The sequence below is a fragment of the Cyprinus carpio genome, chromosome B8 (assembly GCF_018340385.1).
Source record: "Cyprinus carpio isolate SPL01 chromosome B8, ASM1834038v1, whole genome shotgun sequence".
NCBI classification, from domain to species: Eukaryota; Metazoa; Chordata; class Actinopteri; order Cypriniformes; family Cyprinidae; genus Cyprinus; species Cyprinus carpio.
In genome coordinates this window covers 4,934,797-4,957,081 of record NC_056604.1, presented here as the reverse complement: position 1 = coordinate 4,957,081, position 22,285 = coordinate 4,934,797, and the positions used below count along the sequence as shown (strand labels likewise).

At 40.1% G+C, this 22,285-nt stretch overlaps 1 protein-coding gene across 1 annotated transcript; it reads left to right on the top strand.

The window, feature by feature from the left end:
* The first annotated feature begins 1,431 nt into the window (after positions 1-1,431).
* LOC109102571 (host cell factor 1-like) lies at positions 1,432-22,280 on the top strand. Its single transcript, XM_042729325.1, is given in 30 exon segments — positions 1,432-2,746; positions 4,314-4,462; positions 4,548-4,708; positions 4,801-5,009; positions 5,103-5,190; positions 6,225-6,331; positions 6,452-6,631; positions 7,079-7,402; positions 7,508-7,659; positions 8,498-8,692; positions 8,954-9,178; positions 9,468-9,569; positions 10,957-11,170; positions 11,371-11,510; positions 11,623-11,761; positions 11,874-12,070; positions 12,683-13,546; positions 13,655-14,090; positions 14,302-14,481; positions 15,402-15,544; positions 15,850-16,101; positions 17,126-17,375; positions 17,458-17,742; positions 18,437-18,555; positions 18,648-18,785; positions 19,271-19,292; positions 19,295-19,437; positions 19,520-19,817; positions 20,440-20,503; positions 20,586-22,280. Coding segments are annotated over 30 exon segments (5,991 nt in total). The 5' UTR covers positions 1,432-2,571; the 3' UTR covers positions 20,626-22,280.
* The last annotated feature ends 5 nt before the right edge of the window (positions 22,281-22,285 follow it).

Genomic DNA, 22,285 nt, shown 5'->3' with positions numbered 1-22,285 from the left:
TGGAAAATAATAAATTGTTACTTTTGCATTACTCTTTGTCACATGTGCAAGGCTTGCTTATTTGTTTTTAATAGCAAAAAATAAAAATTGCAAAGGCCTTTTCACACCAAAAGTGAAATTAATAAGATTCCATCTGAATTAATACCTCTGCACTTAACTAATATATATATATATATATATATATTATATATATATATATATATATATATATATATATATATATATATATATATTATAGAGTCATTTTGTCTAACTGTAAAAACAACAGAGCATAGCTACACTCCATGACGATTCTAAATTAATTTAATCCTAATGTTAACAGTAATAACAAACATCCGATGACATGCACCAGTCACTTTGTGCAGCACTGGTCTGCCCACTACCTCATTCACCATGGAACTGACGTCATTCTACCACCTCATCAGTCAGTTTAAATAAAATAACTGCGCTTGATCCCTTTTGTCACTTTAATCAGACTGAATAAGCTTTTTTTGCGCTAAAAATCTTTTTATCTGCACTTTGTTCACTGGTATCTGCCATGTGCCTTGCGCTGCTTTATTTAACTTTATTATTATTTTTTATTATGTCTTTTTTACATTCCCTTATTTTATAGTTGTATCTTATATTTTATATTTGATCTGTATTTTTAGGCTCTACTGTTAGTGTTATCTGTATGCACCGGGGATCTCAGAGTAACGCAATTTCGATTCTCTGTATGTATGTACTGTACATGTGGAAGAATTGACAATAGACTTAATAAATGAAAATATGCCTTTTTGTCATCCAAAAACATTCCAAACACTATATGGTTTCCAGAAAAAAAAAGCAGGCAGTGATTGGACCCTTGTTTCCAAACCAGTAAGTCATATCTGGCCGGAAAATATTGGAGCGCATGCAGTAAGAAGGCGATGTTTTGTGCTGCGCGCGCTCTTCAGAGGCTTCTCAAGAAGATGGCGGCTTCCTGGGCGGCGTGAAAAGATGTAGAGTTAGCAATATCTACAGTGAAAGGCGCACCCAGGCTCGAATTCGTTCTCTGAGTCCTCCCTCGTGATTTTTAAATTAAGTTAACGAATCGGAACGAGTAAGTATTTGGTGCCAGGCAATGACAGAATCCGAGTTTTGTGGCAGCTTTCTGTGACGGCTAACGGTACATCCGCCATTTTTCTCGAGGGAAGCTAAGCGAGTAACAATAACTGAACTGTGCATCTCGAATAAAAACACACTTGCAATTTTTAACAGTAAATAAACATGAAACCTGTAACATTTTCTCTGTTGTGCCAAATGAGTATGTAGAATATAGAGTGTTGTACTGAGCTATTTAGCATTGAAGCTAACTGGCTGCCCAATGGATCTCATTGAACATTTGTTAGCATGCTAATGCGGCTAATAGCTAACAACAGCGGCAGCCAATGTAAGTTGCTTTTTAGTCTAATCAGCGCTGTTTTATAAGAAAACAAAAACTGTGTTTGAACAGTTTTATTGTGTGTTACATGTGTTTATAAATATACATATGCATTTGGATCAGTAAAAAAGCACTAGGCTTTTTTTTGCAGAGGGTGGATTGTTTGGTTTGTTTATCAAGAAGAGAGGCGTGAAAAATACACACATATCACATAAAGCTACAATAATAACCTCCATCTGCATTCGCTTTAATGCGGACTTCAAACGCGTCAATTTTGTAGTTTTTAACACATTTTACCTGCGGGGTTGAATGGACGTATTTAGTATAATACGATTTGCGTAATATTCAATTTCAATAAAAGGTGATATTTTGTATTTACTTGTATTTTTTCCGCTCGTCATATCGGTTCGGTGCCTTGTGTGTGTTAGATAAATTTTCTTAATATTTTTCCACCTTTATTTTCTGTTTACTATTATGATTTATCATCATCATCATCATTATTATGTTCACTCCGCCCATTTCTATTCACTAGCGTGTGTGTGTTAGCTTAGCCGCTTAGCCGCTAACGAGGCGCTTGTGCTGGTAGCGTTTAGCTAGCCTCCGCAAGATGGCGGCGTACACATCTTCATCGCGCTTTTCTTTTTCTCCTAAAGACATTTAACCCAAAAACAGATTTGAGAAAAAATGCTCAGGCGCCCATCTGCATGTGTCGCTGTGTATCTTGAGTCACTCTCCTCCGTTTAGCCGGTAACTAGCGTCCGCTCAGCCGCCGGCGTCTTGTCTATTTATCTTCTCGTGATGAAAAGCGTCTTTTGCCGCTAAAATGGTGGTTCGCGCAGATTTGAGCGGCTAGCATGCTAACCGGCCGACATATTTTTTTTTCATACGCTATACATTTGATTTCCGACGCGCATAATCGCTAATATTTAATATAACTGAGTGAGTGTTTTAGTATATTTTGGAGAGCATTTGGCCAAAAAAATAAATAAATAAAAATAAAACCGCGTGGAAGTCGAATCCTTTTCACTGACCTAGTTAGCTTGCGAAGCTACAGAGTACTAGCGGGCTAATCCAGTTAGCACACAGCGCTTTTGACACACGAATGCTGTTGGAATCCCAACTGAAATCAACGCTGTGCGTGGGGTTTGTGTCTCGCTAGAGAAGTGGACATGGCTTCTTCGGGGACCTCGGTTCTGCAGCCGCGCTGGAAGAGGGTTTTGGGCTGGTCTGGCCCGGTCCCTCGCCCGAGACACGGACACCGAGCTGTGGCCATTAAGGAGCTGATGGTGGTGTTCGGCGGAGGGAATGAAGGCATTGTGGACGAGCTGCACGTCTATAACACAGGTGAGAATGTCATTATATAGTAATAAAGGCGATGTTATTTGTGCACGCAAGTGCATTTTATTTCTGCAGACATTAGCTCGCTATGTTACTGCTAGCCAGAGTCGGTCTTTTCTGCTTTGACTTGATGCCTGCTTTGCCATTTGCGTTTTTTTAATTTTTTTTATTTTTTTATTATTATATTGGTTTGTTGATTGGTGATATTATTATTTTAATTTATTATATTTTAGTTTACTCCTTTTTATTTCTGAAGCAATTTCTCGCTGATTGTTTAGAGGGTTAGCGCAGTTAGCGGCTACACAAAATCTGCATAAGTGATCAGCTACATGAGCTAACTAGCCTTAGAGAATGTGCACAAATATAACACTTGTCTGTGTTATTCAGCTCGCATAACCATGACGTGTTTGCACTAACGTTAACGCTAGCGCAGTTAGTTTCAGTGCTGCGGCTGCTGAATGCGGCGTTGCGTTTAGGTGCACTGTGAGCTGATCTTTGTTGTGTTGTGTTACGATGTTTATGGGTTGAAGTGTCAGCTAACCAGCTAACGCTGCAGCACTAGCCAAGCACGCCAGGAGAACGCGAAGAGAAATGGCGGGTGAAAAGAACGCCGCTTGCGTCATCACAACACACAGGCCCCGCCCACAATATTTCCCCGCATTGCAATGTAAATACTTCTGGGATGAATGGACGAGATTGTAATTCGCAGTATCTCGGGTGTGGATCACTTCATCGAGGTTTGAATAATGTTGCAAAGTTGTGGGAAGGCCCGGGGGGTGTTATGAAATTGTAATTGTTCCATTGTTTTACATGGAAAATATGTATTGCACTATATGCTGCTGAGAGATGATTTTTAAGATGTAAAGATGCACTACTTTTGCTCATGTTGTCGTTTGTCGTCTTTTGGAAACTTGAGTTTAAATCAGTATAATTTTAGTATCATTAAGAGTAGTTTTTGTTGACATTTTGAACGTGTTTTTGTAATTGTTGTCATTTTTATTTACATATTGTTGTCTGCAGTTTTATTAATATTTTTGTTAGGTATTTTTAATAGTATTTCAACTAATTGCCAAAGCAACATTTCTTATTTATATATTATAAGTAAATATTTAATTCCACAGACAAAAGCAAGCAAATTTTAGGTCCTTTTGAAGTGTGTATTTGCAGCCTGTATGAAAATGTATGTTTTTAACAAATTATTTATTTGTGAAAAATACTGTATGACTACAGAATCAAAAAGTTGCTTTCAAATTTTTAAGTTTTTTTTCTGTTGATATGTATCTAATTAATAAATATGTCCTAACATAAAATCTTGAATAAGTGTAATGTTTTAGACTATATGTCTTTAATCATTTTTAGTTATTTTAGTACATGAAGTTAAACTAAATGGAAATGAGCGAGGATGCTTTTGCAGTTATTTTGAGCTTCATTTTTTTTTTTTTATGGTTTCAGATAGTTAACTATAATAACCCTGTTCTGCACAGAATACAAGAACATGGTGCATTGCAACACAGCACTGAAAGAACTTTATTCATCCAAGCTCACAGTGACGCAACTATATGTTTCTCAACAGCCACCAATCAGTGGTTTATTCCTGCTGTCCGGGGTGACATTCCTCCCGGCTGTGCTGCATATGGATTTGTGTGCGACGGCACCAGACTCCTTGTGTTCGGGGGCATGGTTGAGTATGGAAAGTATAGCAACGATCTTTATGAACTACAGGTAAAGGTTGAGCTCAATAGAAGTGACTGTTGTTTTTTCGTCATATCAGTCATAATTCATTAATTCTGTCAAATGCTTCAAACAGGCCAGTAGATGGGAGTGGAAACGTTTGAAGCCCAAAGCCCCCAAGAATGGCCCACCACCATGTCCTCGACTGGGCCACAGCTTTTCCCTGGTTGGAAACAAATGTTATTTGTTTGGTGGACTGGCAAATGACAGTGAAGATCCCAAAAACAATATTCCCAGGTAGAGGGCCTTGTACGGTTTATGCTCAAACTAACTGATAAATGTTTGAACGGCAGATCCGCAAATAAATTGTTTCTCCGTTTCTACTCCAGATACCTGAATGACCTCTACACACTCGAGCTTCGCCCGGGGTCTAACGTAGCAGGCTGGGACATCCCCATTACATACGGTGTGCTTCCCCCTCCTCGGGAGAGCCACACTGCTGTTGTCTACACGGAGAAAACGTCCAAAAAGTCTCGTCTCATCATCTATGGCGGCATGAGTGGTTGCCGTCTTGGGGACCTCTGGACTTTGGACATAGGTGAGAGAAAGTATTGGCTTGAACTATTTGTTCAAAAAAAAATGCTAAGCTATAACATTAACTAACGTGCATGATCTGTGTTTTGTTTTGTAGATACTTTAACCTGGAACAAACCTGCCATAAGCGGTGCGCCGGCACCTTTGCCCCGCAGTCTCCACTCTGCCACCACTATAACCAACAAGTAAGTTACAACTTTCTCAAACCTGTTTAAACATGCAGTGTTTTTTTACACATTAACTGTTTTCAGGTTTGGAAGTGAATGTGCAGTTTATTTTGTGCAGATTTAAAGTTGACATGACTTCAACAAGCGTCTTATTGTCCATGTAATTTCAAAGAAACAAATCAGTAGTTAACCTCTATGATATTTGGCATTTTAGGGTTTTCTGTTTGGCTGATGAGTGTCAGAAGCTTTTATTCTGACGGTGCTGAAAATGCATCTGATCTCAGATGGAAAGGAGCTCCTGTTCTCCCTCAGCAATAGTTTACTGCTCTTCCTCATGAGTTCTGTCTATTAAATTAAAACTAATAGAAAGTATTATAGTGTTTGCTTTTCTGTTGTTAGTAATATTTAACAATGTTACTGAATAGTAATAGAAAGACTAATGATATAATACTTTCTCATTTAGCGCCGACATTTAGCAAATACACATTTAATAAGTTTTTAAATATCTAGTAAATGATTAATTCCACAAACTTTGCAAACTATAGCAAATTCAGCTGTTAGATGTTATGGAGTTGTATCCTACATAAAAATGCGTCTTTAACAGTTTCTTTATTTGTAAATAATTTATTCCAGTAAGTATTATGGAAAATATACATTTAATTGCAGCATGCATTATGTATTGTCTTAAATAGTGTAAGTAACTTAATAGTGTAACTAAATGTAGCTAAATGGTTTTATATATGTGTGTGTGAGTATGTATGTATGTATATATATATATATATATATATATATATATATATATATATATATATATATATATATATATAAAATCGACTTTGTCTTGAATAAAGGTATTTGGTTTGGCCATAAAAAATCCATATTTTTTTACCAATAAAACAAATCTTTGTCTTAATGGCAATTTCTTAATGAATGTCTTTGTCTATAGTTTTCATAATTTCACATCACAAAAGCAAAATGTGTTGAACCATGTTGACCTAATTAGTTGTCTAGTTAGTGCTGATATGACTGACTTTGGTCTCATGTGTTCCTAGGATGTTTGTGTTTGGTGGATGGGTTCCTCTGGTCATGGATGATGTCAAAGTAGCGACACACGAGAAGGAATGGAAGTGCACTAACACACTGGCTTGCTTGAATCTAGGTACGTTAAACAAAGAAGCCAAAGGTCTTTAAAAATGCTGCCTCTGTTCATAGCTCATTAGGTTTCAGAACACAGCTTATATGCTTTCCCATCACTGATCTTGACCTTTATTTCCTTTAGACTCAATGTCTTGGGAAAACATCTTGATGGACACGCTCGAGGATAATATCCCTAGGGCCAGAGCCGGACACTGCACTGTGGCTATAAACAATAGGCTGTACGTCTGGAGTGGAAGAGACGGCTACCGCAAAGCCTGGAACAACCAAGTTTGCTGCAAAGATCTGTGGTATTTGGAAACAGGTGAGTTGAGCTGATACCTCAGTGTAGAAGAAGCTTTAATACACCTAACCCATTACAAATACTTACAACCTCAATAATTATTTATTGATTATTTTTCCTATTTAATACTGTAAAGCTGCTTTCACACAATCTGTGTTGTTAAAAGTGCTATATAAATAAAGGTGACTTGACTAAATGGTGAATAAACATTACAAAGTCATTCCTGCAGTTGGTAGAAAAAGCTGGTCTACACAGTAGTACTATAGTATTTACACACACAAGTTTTGTTTTTATTTCTTGTTAATGTATAGTTTAGTACATTTTCCTTTTTTATTTCTCATTAGGTTTACAAGATGAATATAGCTGTTGTTGGAATGGTGCTAAATTATAAACAAACAAATTATTACACTTACTCATAGTATTATTATTATTTCAGACGATGTTTAAAATCTCATCTTTCGCTAACAGATCGTCCTCAGCCTCCGTCACGTGTGCAGCTGGTCCGTGCCAACACCAACTCTCTGGAGGTGAGCTGGGGGGCGGTGCCTACTGCTGACACTTACCTGCTGCAGCTGCAGAAATATGACATCCCTGCTGCAACAGCTGCCACATCGCCAACGGTCAACCCAACCCCGTCTTTACCCATCAACTCGCCTAAGAGTCCGGCGCCCGCCGCTGCTGCTCCTGCAGCTCAGAGTCTGCCCCTCTCTGGGGTCACAATGGTGCCACAAGTTCCTTCCCCCACCGCCGCCATGCCATGCAGCCCGCTTGCAGCCTCACCACGTGGACCAGGTACAAATGACTTTCTGGTTTCGCAACTGGCAGACTGCTGTGCAACTTTCTGTGAAGAATGAGAATTGTGATGTTATCTAAAATCATTTATACTTTCCGTTCCAGCTATTCTTAAAGTGGCAGCGCCTCATTCCACCCCCGGGACGTCAGTCGTTACTGTGCGTCAGGCCACTCCAGGAGGAAAATCCCCAGTTACGGTTACATCACTTCCTGCAGGTGTCCGCATGGTTGTCCCTGCACAGAGCGCCCAGGGGACGGTATGTAAATAATCAGCATCAGTGTAAATCTTACATAAGGGCGACACGATTGATCTAAATAAAAGTGAAACATTTCACAAACCCCAAAGGCTGCAATTTTTATTCAATAACATATGCATTGCTTGTTTTAGAGCAGTGTTTTTCAAACCAGTCCTGCAAGCACCCCTAGCACCTCACATCTTGTATGTCTCTCTATATCTGACACACCCATTTCAGGTCTTACAGTCTCTACTAATGAGCTGATGAGTTGAATCAGGTGTGACAGATGAGGGAGACACAGAAAATGTGCAGTGCTGGGGGTGCTCCCAGGACCGGTTTGAAAACCACCGTTTTAGAGTAAAGTGCGGCACTATTCTTTTACAAACATGCAAGCAATCATGATGTGGTGTGGAAATGAGGCAATTAAGACACATATTAGCTTTTTTATTTTACAGCAAAATATTACAATAGTAACGATCTTGTGTTAAATATTTAGTAATGATGATGATAATAATAATATTTTATTTTAAGTAATAATTACATTTTAAATATTAATTAGAATTGTTTGTTTACAAATAAATTGTTGTTAATAAATAATAACGTTATAAGTGTTGTTTTTGTTAAAAACAGTAACCTGATTTTATTTACAAATAATTTATTAATAAATGATAGCTATTACTATTATCAGTGTTGTTTTTGTTGTTGTTTTATTGATATAAAATCACATTTTTAGCACTATTTTTATCTGAAATGCATCAATCCAATCCCCCCCCCCTCAATCATTCAGTCCTGTCTCAAATGTTAGTGTCTCATGTTGAATTTGCACTGAAACCCTTTGTAACACTGTTTTGGTCTCTAGCCAATCGGCAGCAGTCCTCAGATGAGTGGCATGGCTGCTTTGGCTGCAGCTGCAGCTGCCACACAGAAGATCCCGCCCTCTTCCACAACCACTGTGCTAAATGTTCCAGCCGGAGCCACCATCATGAAAACCGTCGCTGTGACTCCTGGATCCACAGCTCTGCCAGCTACTGTCAAAGTAGCTTCACCTGTAATGGTACGTATAACCAGACCTTTGACTAAACAACATAAGATCTGTAGCTTATTCTGTCTGAGAACCATCCAGACATTAGACATCTTTTACATTTCTAAAATGGATTATTATTAATAAATTCAGATGATGTACTGTAGGTGTTTTGGGTCTAATGTGTTCGTAGAATTAAAAAAAAAAAAAAAAAAAGAAGTTTCATCGACTTCCTTTGTCACATCCTTCCGGACTTTGAAACAAATTGTGTCTTTGTTCCTACTTCCATTCCAGGTTACTAATCCCGCGACCCGAATGCTGAAAACGGCTGCAGCTCAGGTCGGCACTTCCGCCATCTCTACTCCTAACACTCCGAATCGGCCGATCATCACTGTGCACAAATCAGGCACAGTAACCGTAGCCCAGCAGGCTCAGGTCGTCACCACCATGGTCGGAGGAGTCACCAAAACTATAACCCTTGTTAAGAGCCCCATTACAATGGGTGGTAGCGGTTCTCTGGTAAGAAAAAGGGAAAAAACAATAACAGTTTGTCTGGACTTAAGATTAGTTAAGTGACAAGAATTCAAGGTAGTTAATAATTATGGGCAATTCCAAACAAGAAAACTCTTCCTTCTTTCTTTTGTTTTTTTTGTGACCTAAATTAAGTACCACTATGGGATTATTTTCAAATTTTTCCATAAGGCATACATATAATGATTCATCATATGGCAAGGTTTTTTTTATGATCCATCTTTGGTTTTGTAGCAGTTGACTTGGGTATCCTCAAGTAATAACCCTTTGTTTTCAGATCTCCAGCCTTGGGAAGATGATGTCTGTTGTCCAGACCAAACCAGTACAAACCTCTGCGATCACCGGGCAGGCTGGAGGCAGTCCTGTTACTCTAATACAAGTCAGTGTTCCTGCTCATTTTATGTGCATACATTTCTTAGCTAAACTTATGAATTCTTAAAGGGATAGTTCACCCAAAATGAAAATTGTCATCATTTGCTCACCCTCATATTGTTCCAAACCTGTACGTGTTTTTTTCTTTTGTTGATCACAAAAGAAGATATTCTGAACAGTGTTGGTAATCAAACAGTTTTGCGGTAGCCATTGACTAAAATAGTATGGGGGAAAAACAAAGGAAGTCAATGGCTACTGTCAACTGTTAGGTCACAGCACCCTGAAAATGGTCTTTTAAACGGGTTTAGAGCAACTGGAGAATGAGTGAATGACAAAATTTTCATTTTTGGGTGAACCTATCTTAGGGCTGCATGATTAATTGAAATGAAATCGCAAAGGTGATAAATCGCGAGTAGGCAGAAGCTGCGATTGTCATGTGTATCTTTCAGTGAAGCAAGGTTCTGTGATCAGTAGTAAATCTCTGTCCAAAGATCAAAGGGCACTCTCGCACTGAAACTCAAAATACACCCCGCAGAAGAACTCCAGGAAATCCCTATAGCAGTTGCTGAATAAACAGAAGATTTAACTGCTTTCATTGATTCAGCGTGACTAATAAACACACGACTGACAATATATGGTTTATCTAAGTTCATCATATTATAATTTTTATTATAATAAAGTATATAATAAGGCAATGCTAATCGACACGGCCTTTATCACTGCTTAGAGTACTACGAAATCTTGCATGCCTTATTCTGTTTAAGAAGCCACATCATCTCACAGAGGGATTTATTTCAAACAGCCGACTGACGTTATGAAGTGAGTTTGGAGTAAAAACGTCATGAAATGTGGTATTTTCACGTACTTTCAGATGGAGCAGCATTTACTACACAGAGCCGTAGTTCAGTGAGAAGCTACGCAAACAGCTTTCATAATCGCAGAATGATATCTTCAATTTCATTATCGCGCGATTATATCGTCTGCGATTATAAACGTGATTTTGTGTGGCTTGTCAGTGAACTACGGCTCTGTGTAGTAAATGCTGCTCCATCTGAAAGCACGTGCTGGAGATTTACTACTAATCACAGAACCGGCTTTACTGACAAGATGCACATGACTATCGCATTCAATTAATTGTGCAGCCATAACCTATCCCGTTAATATAAGTTGTGTACTTAAAATGTGCAATGCTTATTTCCTATAATAATTAGCTTTTTGCGATTTGTACTTGTACGTGTTGTTATTTCTGTGATGTGAAGCTGAATTTTCAGCATCATTACTCCAGTCTTCAGTGTCACATGATTCTTCAGAAATCATTCTGATATGCTGATATGCTACTCTAAAACATTTCTTATGAATTTCCTAGAATAAGTAGTTGTACTTGTTTTTCTTAGACAAAAACTCCTCTGCCTGCTGGTACCATCCTGAAACTGGTCACATCTGCTGATGGCAAGCCCACCACAATCATTACAACTTCACAGGCAGGAGGGCCTGGCAACAAACCCACTATCCTGGGATACAGCACAGTCTCTCCAACTACCGCCAACAAACCAGGAACCACCATTATTAAAACCATTCCCATGTCTGCTATCCAACAAGGAGCAACAGGTCTGTTTCACATCTGACTGTTCATCTCATTTGTAATTGTGCAACGTTTAAAGAGCTTTTAGTTCAATTATATCTCACTTTATCTCTCTGAGTTAAGCCACACAACTTCACATTGTTTATATCTAATTTACAGATCTGTTTTTTACACATCGTTACAAAATCACATGATTTCCTGATGTTATTTCCTGTCTCATTACTAGGTCTGACTAGCAGCCCTGGCGTCAAGTCCCCCATCACAATTATCACCACTAAGGTTGTTACTCCTGGCACAGGTACTCCAGGGAAAATCATAACAGCTGTGCCAAAACTGACAGGTGCAGGACAACAGGGGGTCACACAGGTGAGGACCATTGGAACTCTGTAAACACAAAGCATGTCCATGCATCATCTTGAGCTCATCTAGTTTTGACTTGGTATATTGTGTGGTCCATGAATATTTGATTTGCTCTCAGGTGGTCCTGAAGGGGGCGCCAGGGCAGCCTGGCACTATCCTGCGCACTGTGCCTATGGGTGGAGTGCGTCTGGTTTCACCAGGCACTGTGTCCGCTGGCAAACCAACTGTTACCACATTGGTTGTCAAGGGCACCACGGGTATGAATATTTAGTCTGTAAACTTTCTCAGCAGTGTGGTTTTATACAAATGACAGAGAAATTGTTGTTCTTGATCGCTGTGCCTCATTAATAATGCCCTCTTTGTATTTAGGAGTCACAACTCTGGGTACAGTAAGTGGTACTGTATCAACTAGTGTGGCAGGGGCCAATGTGGCAAGCGCTAACGCCAGCCTGGTGACTCCAGTCACCACACTTGGCTCCATCGCCACATTGTCCAGCCAGGTGATCAGTCCCACGGCCATCACTGTATCTGCTGCCCAGAACAAGCTCGCCACCGCTACAATACAAGTGAGTCACACTTATTATTATTGTATAAGTTTTTAAAGAAATTAATACAATTATTCAGTTGGGATGCATTAAATTGATCAAAAGTGAGAGTAAAGACATTTATAGTGTTACAATAGATTTTGATGATTTCAGACGAATGCTGTTCTTTTGAACTTTCTGTTTATCAAAGAATCCAGAAAAAATGTATCCAATTCCACAGAAATATTCAGCACAACTATTTTCAACATTGAAAATAATGATGAATGTTTTTTCAGATGCTTTGCATCACTGAAATAAATAACATTTAAAATATTCAATAGAAAATGTTAAATAATTTTAATAATGTTTTAAATTGTAATAATATTTCACTGTTTTTGTTGTTTATCATTAAATAATTGCAGCCTTGATGAACGTAAGAGACTTCTTTAAAAAAAACATTTAAACATGAAAATAAACATACAAAATGGGTAATAAATTATAATTATTTATACACTGTTTAAAAAAGTGGGGCTGGTTTATTTTGTATTTATATAAACAAATACAAGTGGAAATAGTATAATTATTTACAGTAATTCACTTATCCATTCCTTTTGATGTGCATAATTAATGTTTTTTTTTTTTTTTTTCTCTTAGTCGGCAGCCCAGCCTACTCAAGTAACCCTGATCACGACTCCAAGCGGTGCTGAGGCCCAGCCTGCACAGGATCTTCCTGTCTCCATCCTGGCCTCTCCCACCTCAGAGCAGACCTCCACCACTGGTGCTGATGCTGGTGACGGCGCTGGCGATGGTGCTACCACCGTGACACTGGTCTGCTCCAACCCTCCGTGTGAGACACATGAGACTGGAACGACCAACACGGCGACAACAGCTTCGGCCAAAATGGGCAATGAACAGATTTGTTCCAACCCACCCTGTGAGATGCACGTGACAGGCACCACCAACACAGCAACTACAGCCTCTGCGAACATGGGCGGAGCACAGCAGGTGTGCTCCAACACACCCTCAGAAACCCATGACACGGGCACCACCAACACAGCCACCACTGCCAGCAGCGACATGGGATCTAAAGAGATGGGAACTGTGAACAGCAAGACGACGTCATCTTCGCCAGCTACGTCTTCAGCTTCTGGTTCAGAACCAGCAACACCCGTCTCAGAGAGCAGTGCTGGACCGGGCACCATGCGGCCGGAGAATCCGCGCACGGGGACCACCAACACCTCCACTACCGCTCGTTCCAACATGGGCTCCGACCAGACGGGCACGGTGCAGAGCTCCAACAAGAGCCAGGCCGGCATTTCTTCTACAGTGATGCCTGTTTGCTCCAACTCTCCCAGCGAAACGAACGAGGAGGGCACCGCAAACACTTCACCTGTGTCTGGTGACGTCCAGCAGGTCTGCTCAACTCCTCACTGTGAGACACACGAGACGGGCACGACCAATACGGCTACGCAGTCGAGCTCTAGTATGGGCAGTGGGCAAACCGATGTTGTGCAGAGGGTGTGTTCCAATCCGCCCTGTGAAACTCATGAAACGGGCACCACCAACACATCAACCCAAGCCTCATCTTCTATTGGTGCTGGACAGGATGACGCTGTGCAGAAGAAGGTGTGTTCCAATCCGCCCTGTGAAACTCATGAAACGGGCACCACCAACACATCAACCCAAGCCTCATCTTCTATTGGTGCTGGACAGGATGACGCTGTGCAGAAGGTGTGTTCCAATCCGCCCTGTGAAACTCATGAAACGGGCACAACCAACACACCAACCCAGGCCTCATCTTCTATTGGTGCTGGACAGAATAGCACAGTGCAGAGGGTATGCTCCAATCCGCCCTGTGAAACTCATGAAACGGGCACAACCAACACGCCGACTCAGGCCTCATCTTCTGTTGGTGCTGGACAGAATAGCACAGTGCAGAGGGTATGCTCCAATCCGCCCTGTGAAACTCATGAAACGGGCACAACCAACACATCAACCCAACCGACTCAGTCTATTGGTGCTGGACAGGATGACGCTGTGCAGAGGGTATGCTCCAATCCGCCCTGTGAAACTCATGAAACGGGCACAACCAACACGCCGACTCAGGCCTCATCTTCTATTGGTGCTGGACAGGATAGCACAGTGCAGAGGATGCTCCAATCCGCCCTGTGAAACTCATGAAACGGGCACAACCAACACGCCAACCCAAGCCTCATCTTCTATTGGTGCTGGACAGAATAGCACAAGGATGACGGTATGCTCCAATCCGCCCTGTGAAACTCATGAAACGGGCACAACCAACACGCCGACTCAGGCCTCATCTTCTATTGGTGCTGGACAGGATGACGCTGTGCAGAGGGTATGCTCCAATCCTCCCTGTGAAACCCACGAGACCGGCACCACCAACACAGCCACGACAGCAACAAGCAGCTTAGAAACTGGAGACGTAACAGGTATTTATCTGTACAACACCTAAAGATTATTTTTTGTGTGCACACATGAACATTATAATATATTAAGTGTATACGTTTTATAATAATACTACATTTCGTATTCGCTTTTAAAAGTATTTTTCAGCTCAGTTAGCAGATGCATTTAATCCACTCATGTTTTCATGTGTTATATCTTGTAGTAGAGAGACTTTGTAGAATATGTAACCAAAGGGTTTTTTATTTATTTATTTATTTTTGTCCCAACTTGTCACTGATCTCTTGTGCCACTGATCTCGTTAGCCAGACATTAAAATCGGTTAATAAAAGGGCTGCAAATCAAGTGAAAAAAAAGGGGGCTGTAAAGCAATAATATAATGAATTCTTATTGATTATTATTATTGGTTGTTAGTATTTGTATTATTAATTAAATGGTGGTAATTGTATTTTTTTTTATTTGCTTTTAAAAGACAAGGTGTTATGTATTTATTATTATTAATTATGAAATTATTTTTAGTATTAGTGTTAATAATAGCAATAATGATTGTAGTAATAAAATGATTATTTATTTTTTAAAAGGGAACATATATTTTAAGTTCCATGGGCAGATTTTTTTTGGTTAAAATATAAATGTATTTACTCATCTGTGTATAAAGTATATGTAAGCAAAGGTAGCCAGACATTTAAAGCTGTTAATACCAGGGCTAACTAACTTCCCCTATGCGCATCTACTAAATTATCCATCTTTTCTACTGTTAATAAAAAATGTTCTTATGCATATTGTACCTACATTGGCACTGTAGTGTGAACAACTGTACAGACTTATGATATTGATCATCATATCAACTGCATTATACAATTATCAACGTCAGTAATCAACGTAAATTGTCCATCAGTGTCAGTGCATCCCTAGTAATTAAGCTCGTCTGTGTTTGTCCTTTTAGCCCAGCAGGCTGGTGATGGACAGAGTGACAGTGGCACCAGCTCAGAACCCTCGTCATCTACAGAACCAGCCAATGCAACAACACAAAGCAGAGCCATCACAACCGTAACACAGGCCACGCCCACTCCAGGACCATCAGTACCGGTACAAACACACCTCTAATCTGATCAGCTGGCTTTATGTGGATTTCCTGTGGCCAACATCCCTGTATATTCCACTTTGCTCTCCAAGCTACTAGGAAAGTCATTTTACATATACACACAGTCCTTTCCTGTCTAATTGGGAGTGTCTTTACTAGAATAAGCTGTAGTGCAAAGCACGTTTGCTGATAGTCATGCAAAGTTTTTACAAATGCATGAATTCTGTTCTTATGCATGCAAATAAATGCTGTAGGTTTAGACGTTTTGTTTTCATTCTCATGTTCTGATTGTGTTTTCTCCACAATGCAGGAGATTTCATCCATGGCTGGATCTGCGGTAGTGGCTGAGGTCCCAGGAGAGGCCGAGGCCATGGAGCAGACCAGCGCTGAGGCTGTGGCAGCGGGAGAAGAGCCCATGCAGACCGAGTGTCAGGGAGAGCTGGGTGAAGAGGGAGCCGTTAGGGTTGTTGCCATAGATGAAAGTGCAGCCGGTGAGGAGGGCACCATGCTACAGGTTCATGTCGCCATGGAAGCACAGCCAGGTCAAGGAGATCAGGCTGAGGTAAGGAACTTTTTGGCAAGTCACCTTTATTTATTTAGTGCATTATACTGTATAGATTCATTATTACTGCCTCATAGTAATAAACTGTTAAATCACAGGATCAGAGATGCAAACTTTAAAAATGAAACAGTTTTTTAGATGGTGACTTTTGGTATGAGAGTTTGTTTTTTTTCTCTAAGGTTGTGGGTTCGGGTTTCGGTCCGGCAATACCATGACTGAGGTGCCCTTGAGCAAGGCACCGAACCCCCAACTGCTCCCCAGGCGCCGCAGCATAAATGATACCCACTGCTCCGGGTGTGTGTTCACGGTGTGTGTTCACTGCTGTGTGTCTGCACGTTGGATTGGGTTAAATGCAGAGCACCAATGGGTCATCATACTTGGCTGTAAAAAAAAAAAAAATATGTCTAGTTAATCTATAAGCAACTCTACAGAAGGCAAGTGTCGTTATTCAGCTCAATCAGTTCAGTGTTGATTCAGTTCTGTTCAGTAAGTTTCAATGTTGCATAATCCATCCATAATGAAGCAAATTGTAAAGCAGCATTTGTTCTGTCCTAGTGATTTAGAGATGAGTACATATGAATTTTTTGTAAAATTGATAGGTATTGCTTTCATATATTAAGAGCCGTATCCTACACTTTTATGCCTCTGTTAGTCACTCTTTCACCAAAACAACTGTAATTCAGTTATTTCTGTGTCACAAACGCAGCATAAATGGCTGCCCATTGCCGATTTGCTATTCAAGAAACATTTCTAATTATCTTCAATGCTGAAACAAGTTGTGCTGTTTAGTATTTTTGTTGAAGCTGTAACACATTGTTTTTCAAAATTATTTGATGATTAGAAAGTTAAAAAGAATTGCATTTATTTGAAAAGGAAACCTTTTGTGACATTGAAAGTCTTTGTCACTTGTCACTTTGTAAGTCTCCTGTCACCTTGAATCAGTTTATTGCATTTTTTTGCTGAATAAAAGCATTAATTTCTCTTGTGCAAATAATATAAACAATTCCCTGTACTCTTCATACAGCAGATGGAGGCCGGTGTGGAGGGTGCAGAAGCGATGAGTCTCGCCGCTCAGAACTCAGAAGCCCTCGCACTGCCCCAGGAGCTGATGTCTGCAGAAGGACAGCAAACCACCCTCATGGTGACCGGACTGACTCCAGAGGAGCTGGCTGTGACTGCAGCGGCTGAGGCTGCAGCACAGGCTGCGGCTACAGAAGAAGCGCAGGCCCTTGCCATCCAGGCTGTCCTACAGGCGGCTCAGCAGGCTGTGCTCAGTAAGTGTGTGAGAGACTGCCGTATACGTTATGATGTTTACAGTGGGGTTTGAATTCTCAGCTTGGCTTGACTTTGTCTCAGGTGAGGGAGACGCAGGTCACGATGGGCAGCAGTCCACCACCATCCCTATAGTTTTGACTCCGCAGGAGCTCGCTGCTCTGGTTCAGCAACAGCATCAGCTCCAGGAGGCGCAGGCAGCCGCAGCCCAGCAGTTAAGCGCTGCAGCAGCCGCAGCTGCACTGCCCACCGAAGGCTTGGCACCAGCAGACAGTCTCAATGACCCGGCGTCTGAGAGCAACGGCCACGAGATGACAACTGCTGTTGCGGGAGCTGTGGCCCGTCTCCTTCCACGTACTTCTGCAGAGAGTAAGAGATGTTTGCTTTTGTTTTTAAATGTTCATTTTTAATGGTGCAAACAAAAATGCTTGGTGACGCTTTACAGTACAGTTCCATTTCACACAAAAAAATAAAAAATGGTTGACAATGTACTCACTTAGGCCATTCAGCTATAGATTAATTTGTTTCTTAATCATAACAGATTTGGAGAAATGTGGCATTGCATCACTTGCTCAGCAATGAATGGGTGCCGTCAGAATGAGAGTCCAGACAGCTGATAAAAACATCACAATGATCCACACGACTCCAGTCCATCAGTTAATGTCTTGTAAAGTGAAAAGATGCATTTTATCAGTTGTTTGAACTCTCATTCTGATGTCACCTATACACTGCAGAGGATCCTTTGGTGCTAAATTTCTCCAAATCTGTTCTGATGAAGAAAAAAACACGTTTTGTACTTGGCTTGCTTGAGGGTGAGTATATGTATGTATGTGTATGTATGTATGTATGTATGTATATATATATATATATAAGCAACTTTTAATTTTTGGAGTGAATTATTTCTTTAAATGTTGTTATTTAACAAACAGAACCTTGTTGTAAAGTGTTACCAAATTGGTTAAGGTGTTTTTTTTTTTGTTTTTGTTTTTTTCAAATAATTTAGTTTTATGATCAAAATCTGCTGGGTTTTAGTGCATGCTAAAATGCCTTTCTTTTTCTGCAGCTCTAGCCCCATCTAGTACTTTTGCACCATCTCAGCCGATGATGGTCGCCAGTCCAGCCAAGATGCAAGCGGCCACTGCTTTAGCTGAGGTGGCCAATGGGATTGAATCAGCAGCTGGGGTACGTTTACTGGTGGCACTTGATTTGAGCTGATGTATCTAGATCCATTTCAGACATTAACTATTTTTTCCAACCATCTCTACTTATCATAGAAGCAAGAAGCTCCTCCGGCAGTTGTAAAGCCACCAGTGAAGAAAGAGAATCAGTGGTTTGACGTTGGAATCGTGAAGGTCACAAACATGGTTGTCACGCACTATTATGTGCCAGCAGATGATTCAGCGGTTACTGATGTAAGTAATGATTAAGTTGCTGTTTGTGTATTTTGTTGCAATTCAAGTAAAACGTCTTTTGGAAAAGGAAGTGTTATTTAGGACTAATTAAAATCGACTTGAGTGGTACAGAAATATATTTTGCCAAGTCCAGTAAGTTTGGCACTTTGGCTGATATTATTTGGAAGCAGGATTTCATTTTGCCAGTTCTGAGAACTTCATTAGTTTCTTCTCCGTTTAACAGTTCTATTCAATAATAGAAAGACAAACTACAATATTTTCATTGAATGTCAGCATTTAACAAATACAGCTTTCTGTCTAATTAACTGTTACTCATGTCATAATCACTGTGTACTGTATGTAAAATTAATATTATCTGGTTTTTCTTGAGAAAAAGGTTCTATGTCCGCATCTGCATTTAAAAAAAGAGAGAGAGAGAATCCATATTGACCACTGGATATTGACCAGTTGACCACTAATCATCTTTTTTTACTGTGATGTTGCAGGATGATTCTGGCGCAATCCCTGACTAGAGCTTTATGAAGGAGATGGGTATTTGTTTCGTGTGGCCGGTATCAACGCGTGCGGCCGCGGGACGTTCTCTGAGGTCTCTGCGTTTAAGACCTGCTTACCTGGCTTCCCTGGAGCCCCGTGTGCCATCAAAATCAGCAAGGTTGGTCACTGCAAATGGCTTGCGTTTGGTCTGCATGTGGGGTAATCTTGGTGACCTAAAATAGTTTTTCCTCTCCCATTAGAGCCCCGATGGTGCCCACCTGACCTGGGAGCCTCCTTCAGTGACGTCGGGGAAGATCATTGAGTATTCGGTGTATCTGGCCATCCAGAGCTCACAAACTGTCGAGGCTAAAGCGTCCGCTCCGGCTCAGCTTGCCTTTATGCGGGTGTACTGTGGGCCCAACCCATCCTGCCTAGTGCAGTCGTCTAGTCTCTCCAACGCCCACATCGACTACACCACCAAACCCGCCATCATCTTCCGCATCGCCGCACGCAACGAGAAGGGCTACGGCCCTGCAACGCAAGTCAGGTGGCTACAAGGTGAGGATACTTCGTTTTTTCTTGGCTGGACCTTTTTTTAACAGACTATGGTAATGCATTTGTAACATTGTAAATATGTAGAATTAATTTTAGACGTTCATTTATCAAATGAAAATAAAAGACTTTCATAGATGAAAAACTTTTTATTACAGGTATATTTAAAAATATTTTATAAAAGAGTTTAAAAATTGGTCATTTCAATTTAAAAAGTGTTTTTTTTTTTTAATATAGTTGTATAACCATTTTATCTTATTTATTGTATTTTATATATTTTTTGTTTTTTGCATTTTATTTTCATTTTTTATATAAAAGTTTTAAAATTTAAATTATTATAACATTTTTCGAATGTTGAATTTGTATCTGCTATGTTATAGCCCATAAAGCTGATATGGCAATGCATTTAAAAACTCTATAACACTATGCTAATACTAATGCTATTGTGGATTTTTGCTATTGAAGCAAATGTAAAGCAAAAAATATATTTGTTGCTTTTATTCACCAAATTTACCCAACTATGACAATGACTTCTGAGAAACCTGGAAATGTGAAAAAGGTGTATTTAAAGATCTTTAAGCTATGGAATGGGTTTTGCTTTATTAATTTTATTCAAATATGTTCGCAGAAACCAGTAAAGATGGCTCTGCGGCCAAACCTGCAGCAAAGAGACCGGTCTCGTCACCTGATATGTGAGTTTGTGGCCATTATACCTTTCAAAAGGAACAGTACCGATCTGTATACCCAACCTTATATGTTGCTTTCCCCGTTCAGGAAAGGCGCTGGTCCAAAGAAGGCCAGATCTGACCAGTGAGAGCTCACCGTGACCCTTGACCCCGCCCTGTTTATGAGCTGAACCATGACTGAACTCCACCTCCTGCTTCCACTTCTCTCCCCATTCCATCCTCTGCAATGAACCAGAAGGAAACTGCAGCCAAAAATAGGAAAACGTTCAAAAAAAAAAAAAAAAAAAGGAAAACCTTTCCGTTTCCATTTTTGAGAAATCCGCTCCCATCACTGCACATGTTGGTGCCATGGACGCCTAATTTCCAACTGCATTTTTAAAAAAAAACATTAATGTTCCTCCTCAGAAGCACATACATTTGCTTTTCCTGACAATTCTGTGTAAAGAGATCCTGAAAGCAGCATTCAGTCTAGTTATAACTGTATTATCAGATACTCATTCTTTGTTTTCCTCCCTTGATATTCATTTATTTTTAAGCTTATTTCAATACAAGCAATATTTAACAAACATAACTTTGCTCTCTTGTCAGTTTGTTGATGTTTTCATTATTTGGGCAAGTCTGTATATTTCAAGCGCGTGCTGAAAGGAGACGGAGATACAGAGGAGGGAGTGCGGACGGCGAAACAAAGCGGGGGAAACGCATCGAAATCAAATTAAAACGGACAGCACTTGGTGATGCTTGTGAGGGAAGAGACTCTGTAATTATTCATTCACTTCGAGTTCAGTAGTCTGTTTTGCATCACTGTGTGTTCATACATTTGCTGTGAGGGACAATTGAGGACCGCGACGCTGAAGACGAAAAGGACTTCGATTCATGTAGATGAAAAGCATACTACTTTTGCATCGCATCAACTAGATCTTGTACAAAGAGAGAGAAAATCCCAAAAATAGTAAATGGTGATACAGGAGTTCTTTGTGTGTGGTTTATTTTTGTAATTTTTTTTTTAATTTTTAAATAAGCAAAGGTCTTTCCTTCTCATGTATTTGTGCTTCAGGGCGCAGTTTTAAACCTCGCACCTCTCTTCCAGATGTTAACTGCTCATCCTGTAGTCTCTATGCTTGTGGATTTGACATGCGGGCCACAGTGTTTCCCGTGTTCATGAATGATTTCACCTTTATTTTGGGAATTGTAGTGTAAAATGTATGTATTTGTTCTAAACAATGACCCACTTTTCAGGCTTTCTCCACCCTTTTCGCACCCAACTTTTTACTTTCTGGCATTAATTGAAGCCTACTGCAGAAAAACATGCTTTTATTTGTATTTCCCTCTTGTGATTAGTCTATAGTTCCTGTATATTTTCTCATGTTTCTTTTATACGCTTGGTTTTGTGAGTTGATAGATATGAGTTGGGATTCTTCTCAAGCTGTGCTGCAAAAGTTTGACCCATTTTCATTCTCTGCTTCGGACCGTTTGGACTTGTTTAGGGATGCAGGCCTGTGTAAATGCTAAATTGCTGGAACGTAAGGAGAGGTTTTGATTGGCAAGTTGGAAACGGTTCGTTCCTGTTTCTAGTGGTTGGGAAATTTTGCAGATGGATTGTTGGCTTAGCCAGAGTTTGAACTCAGTTGTAAATTAGTTCTTTCACGTAGCAAGACGTAAAAAAAAAAAAAAAAAAAAAAAAAACTCTTTGCCTTTTTTATATAATTATCTGTAACAAAATGTTTTTACATGTTGTCATCTATTGATTGCTTTTGTGTCTTGACATAAAAGTAATGAAATTCTGTCTCT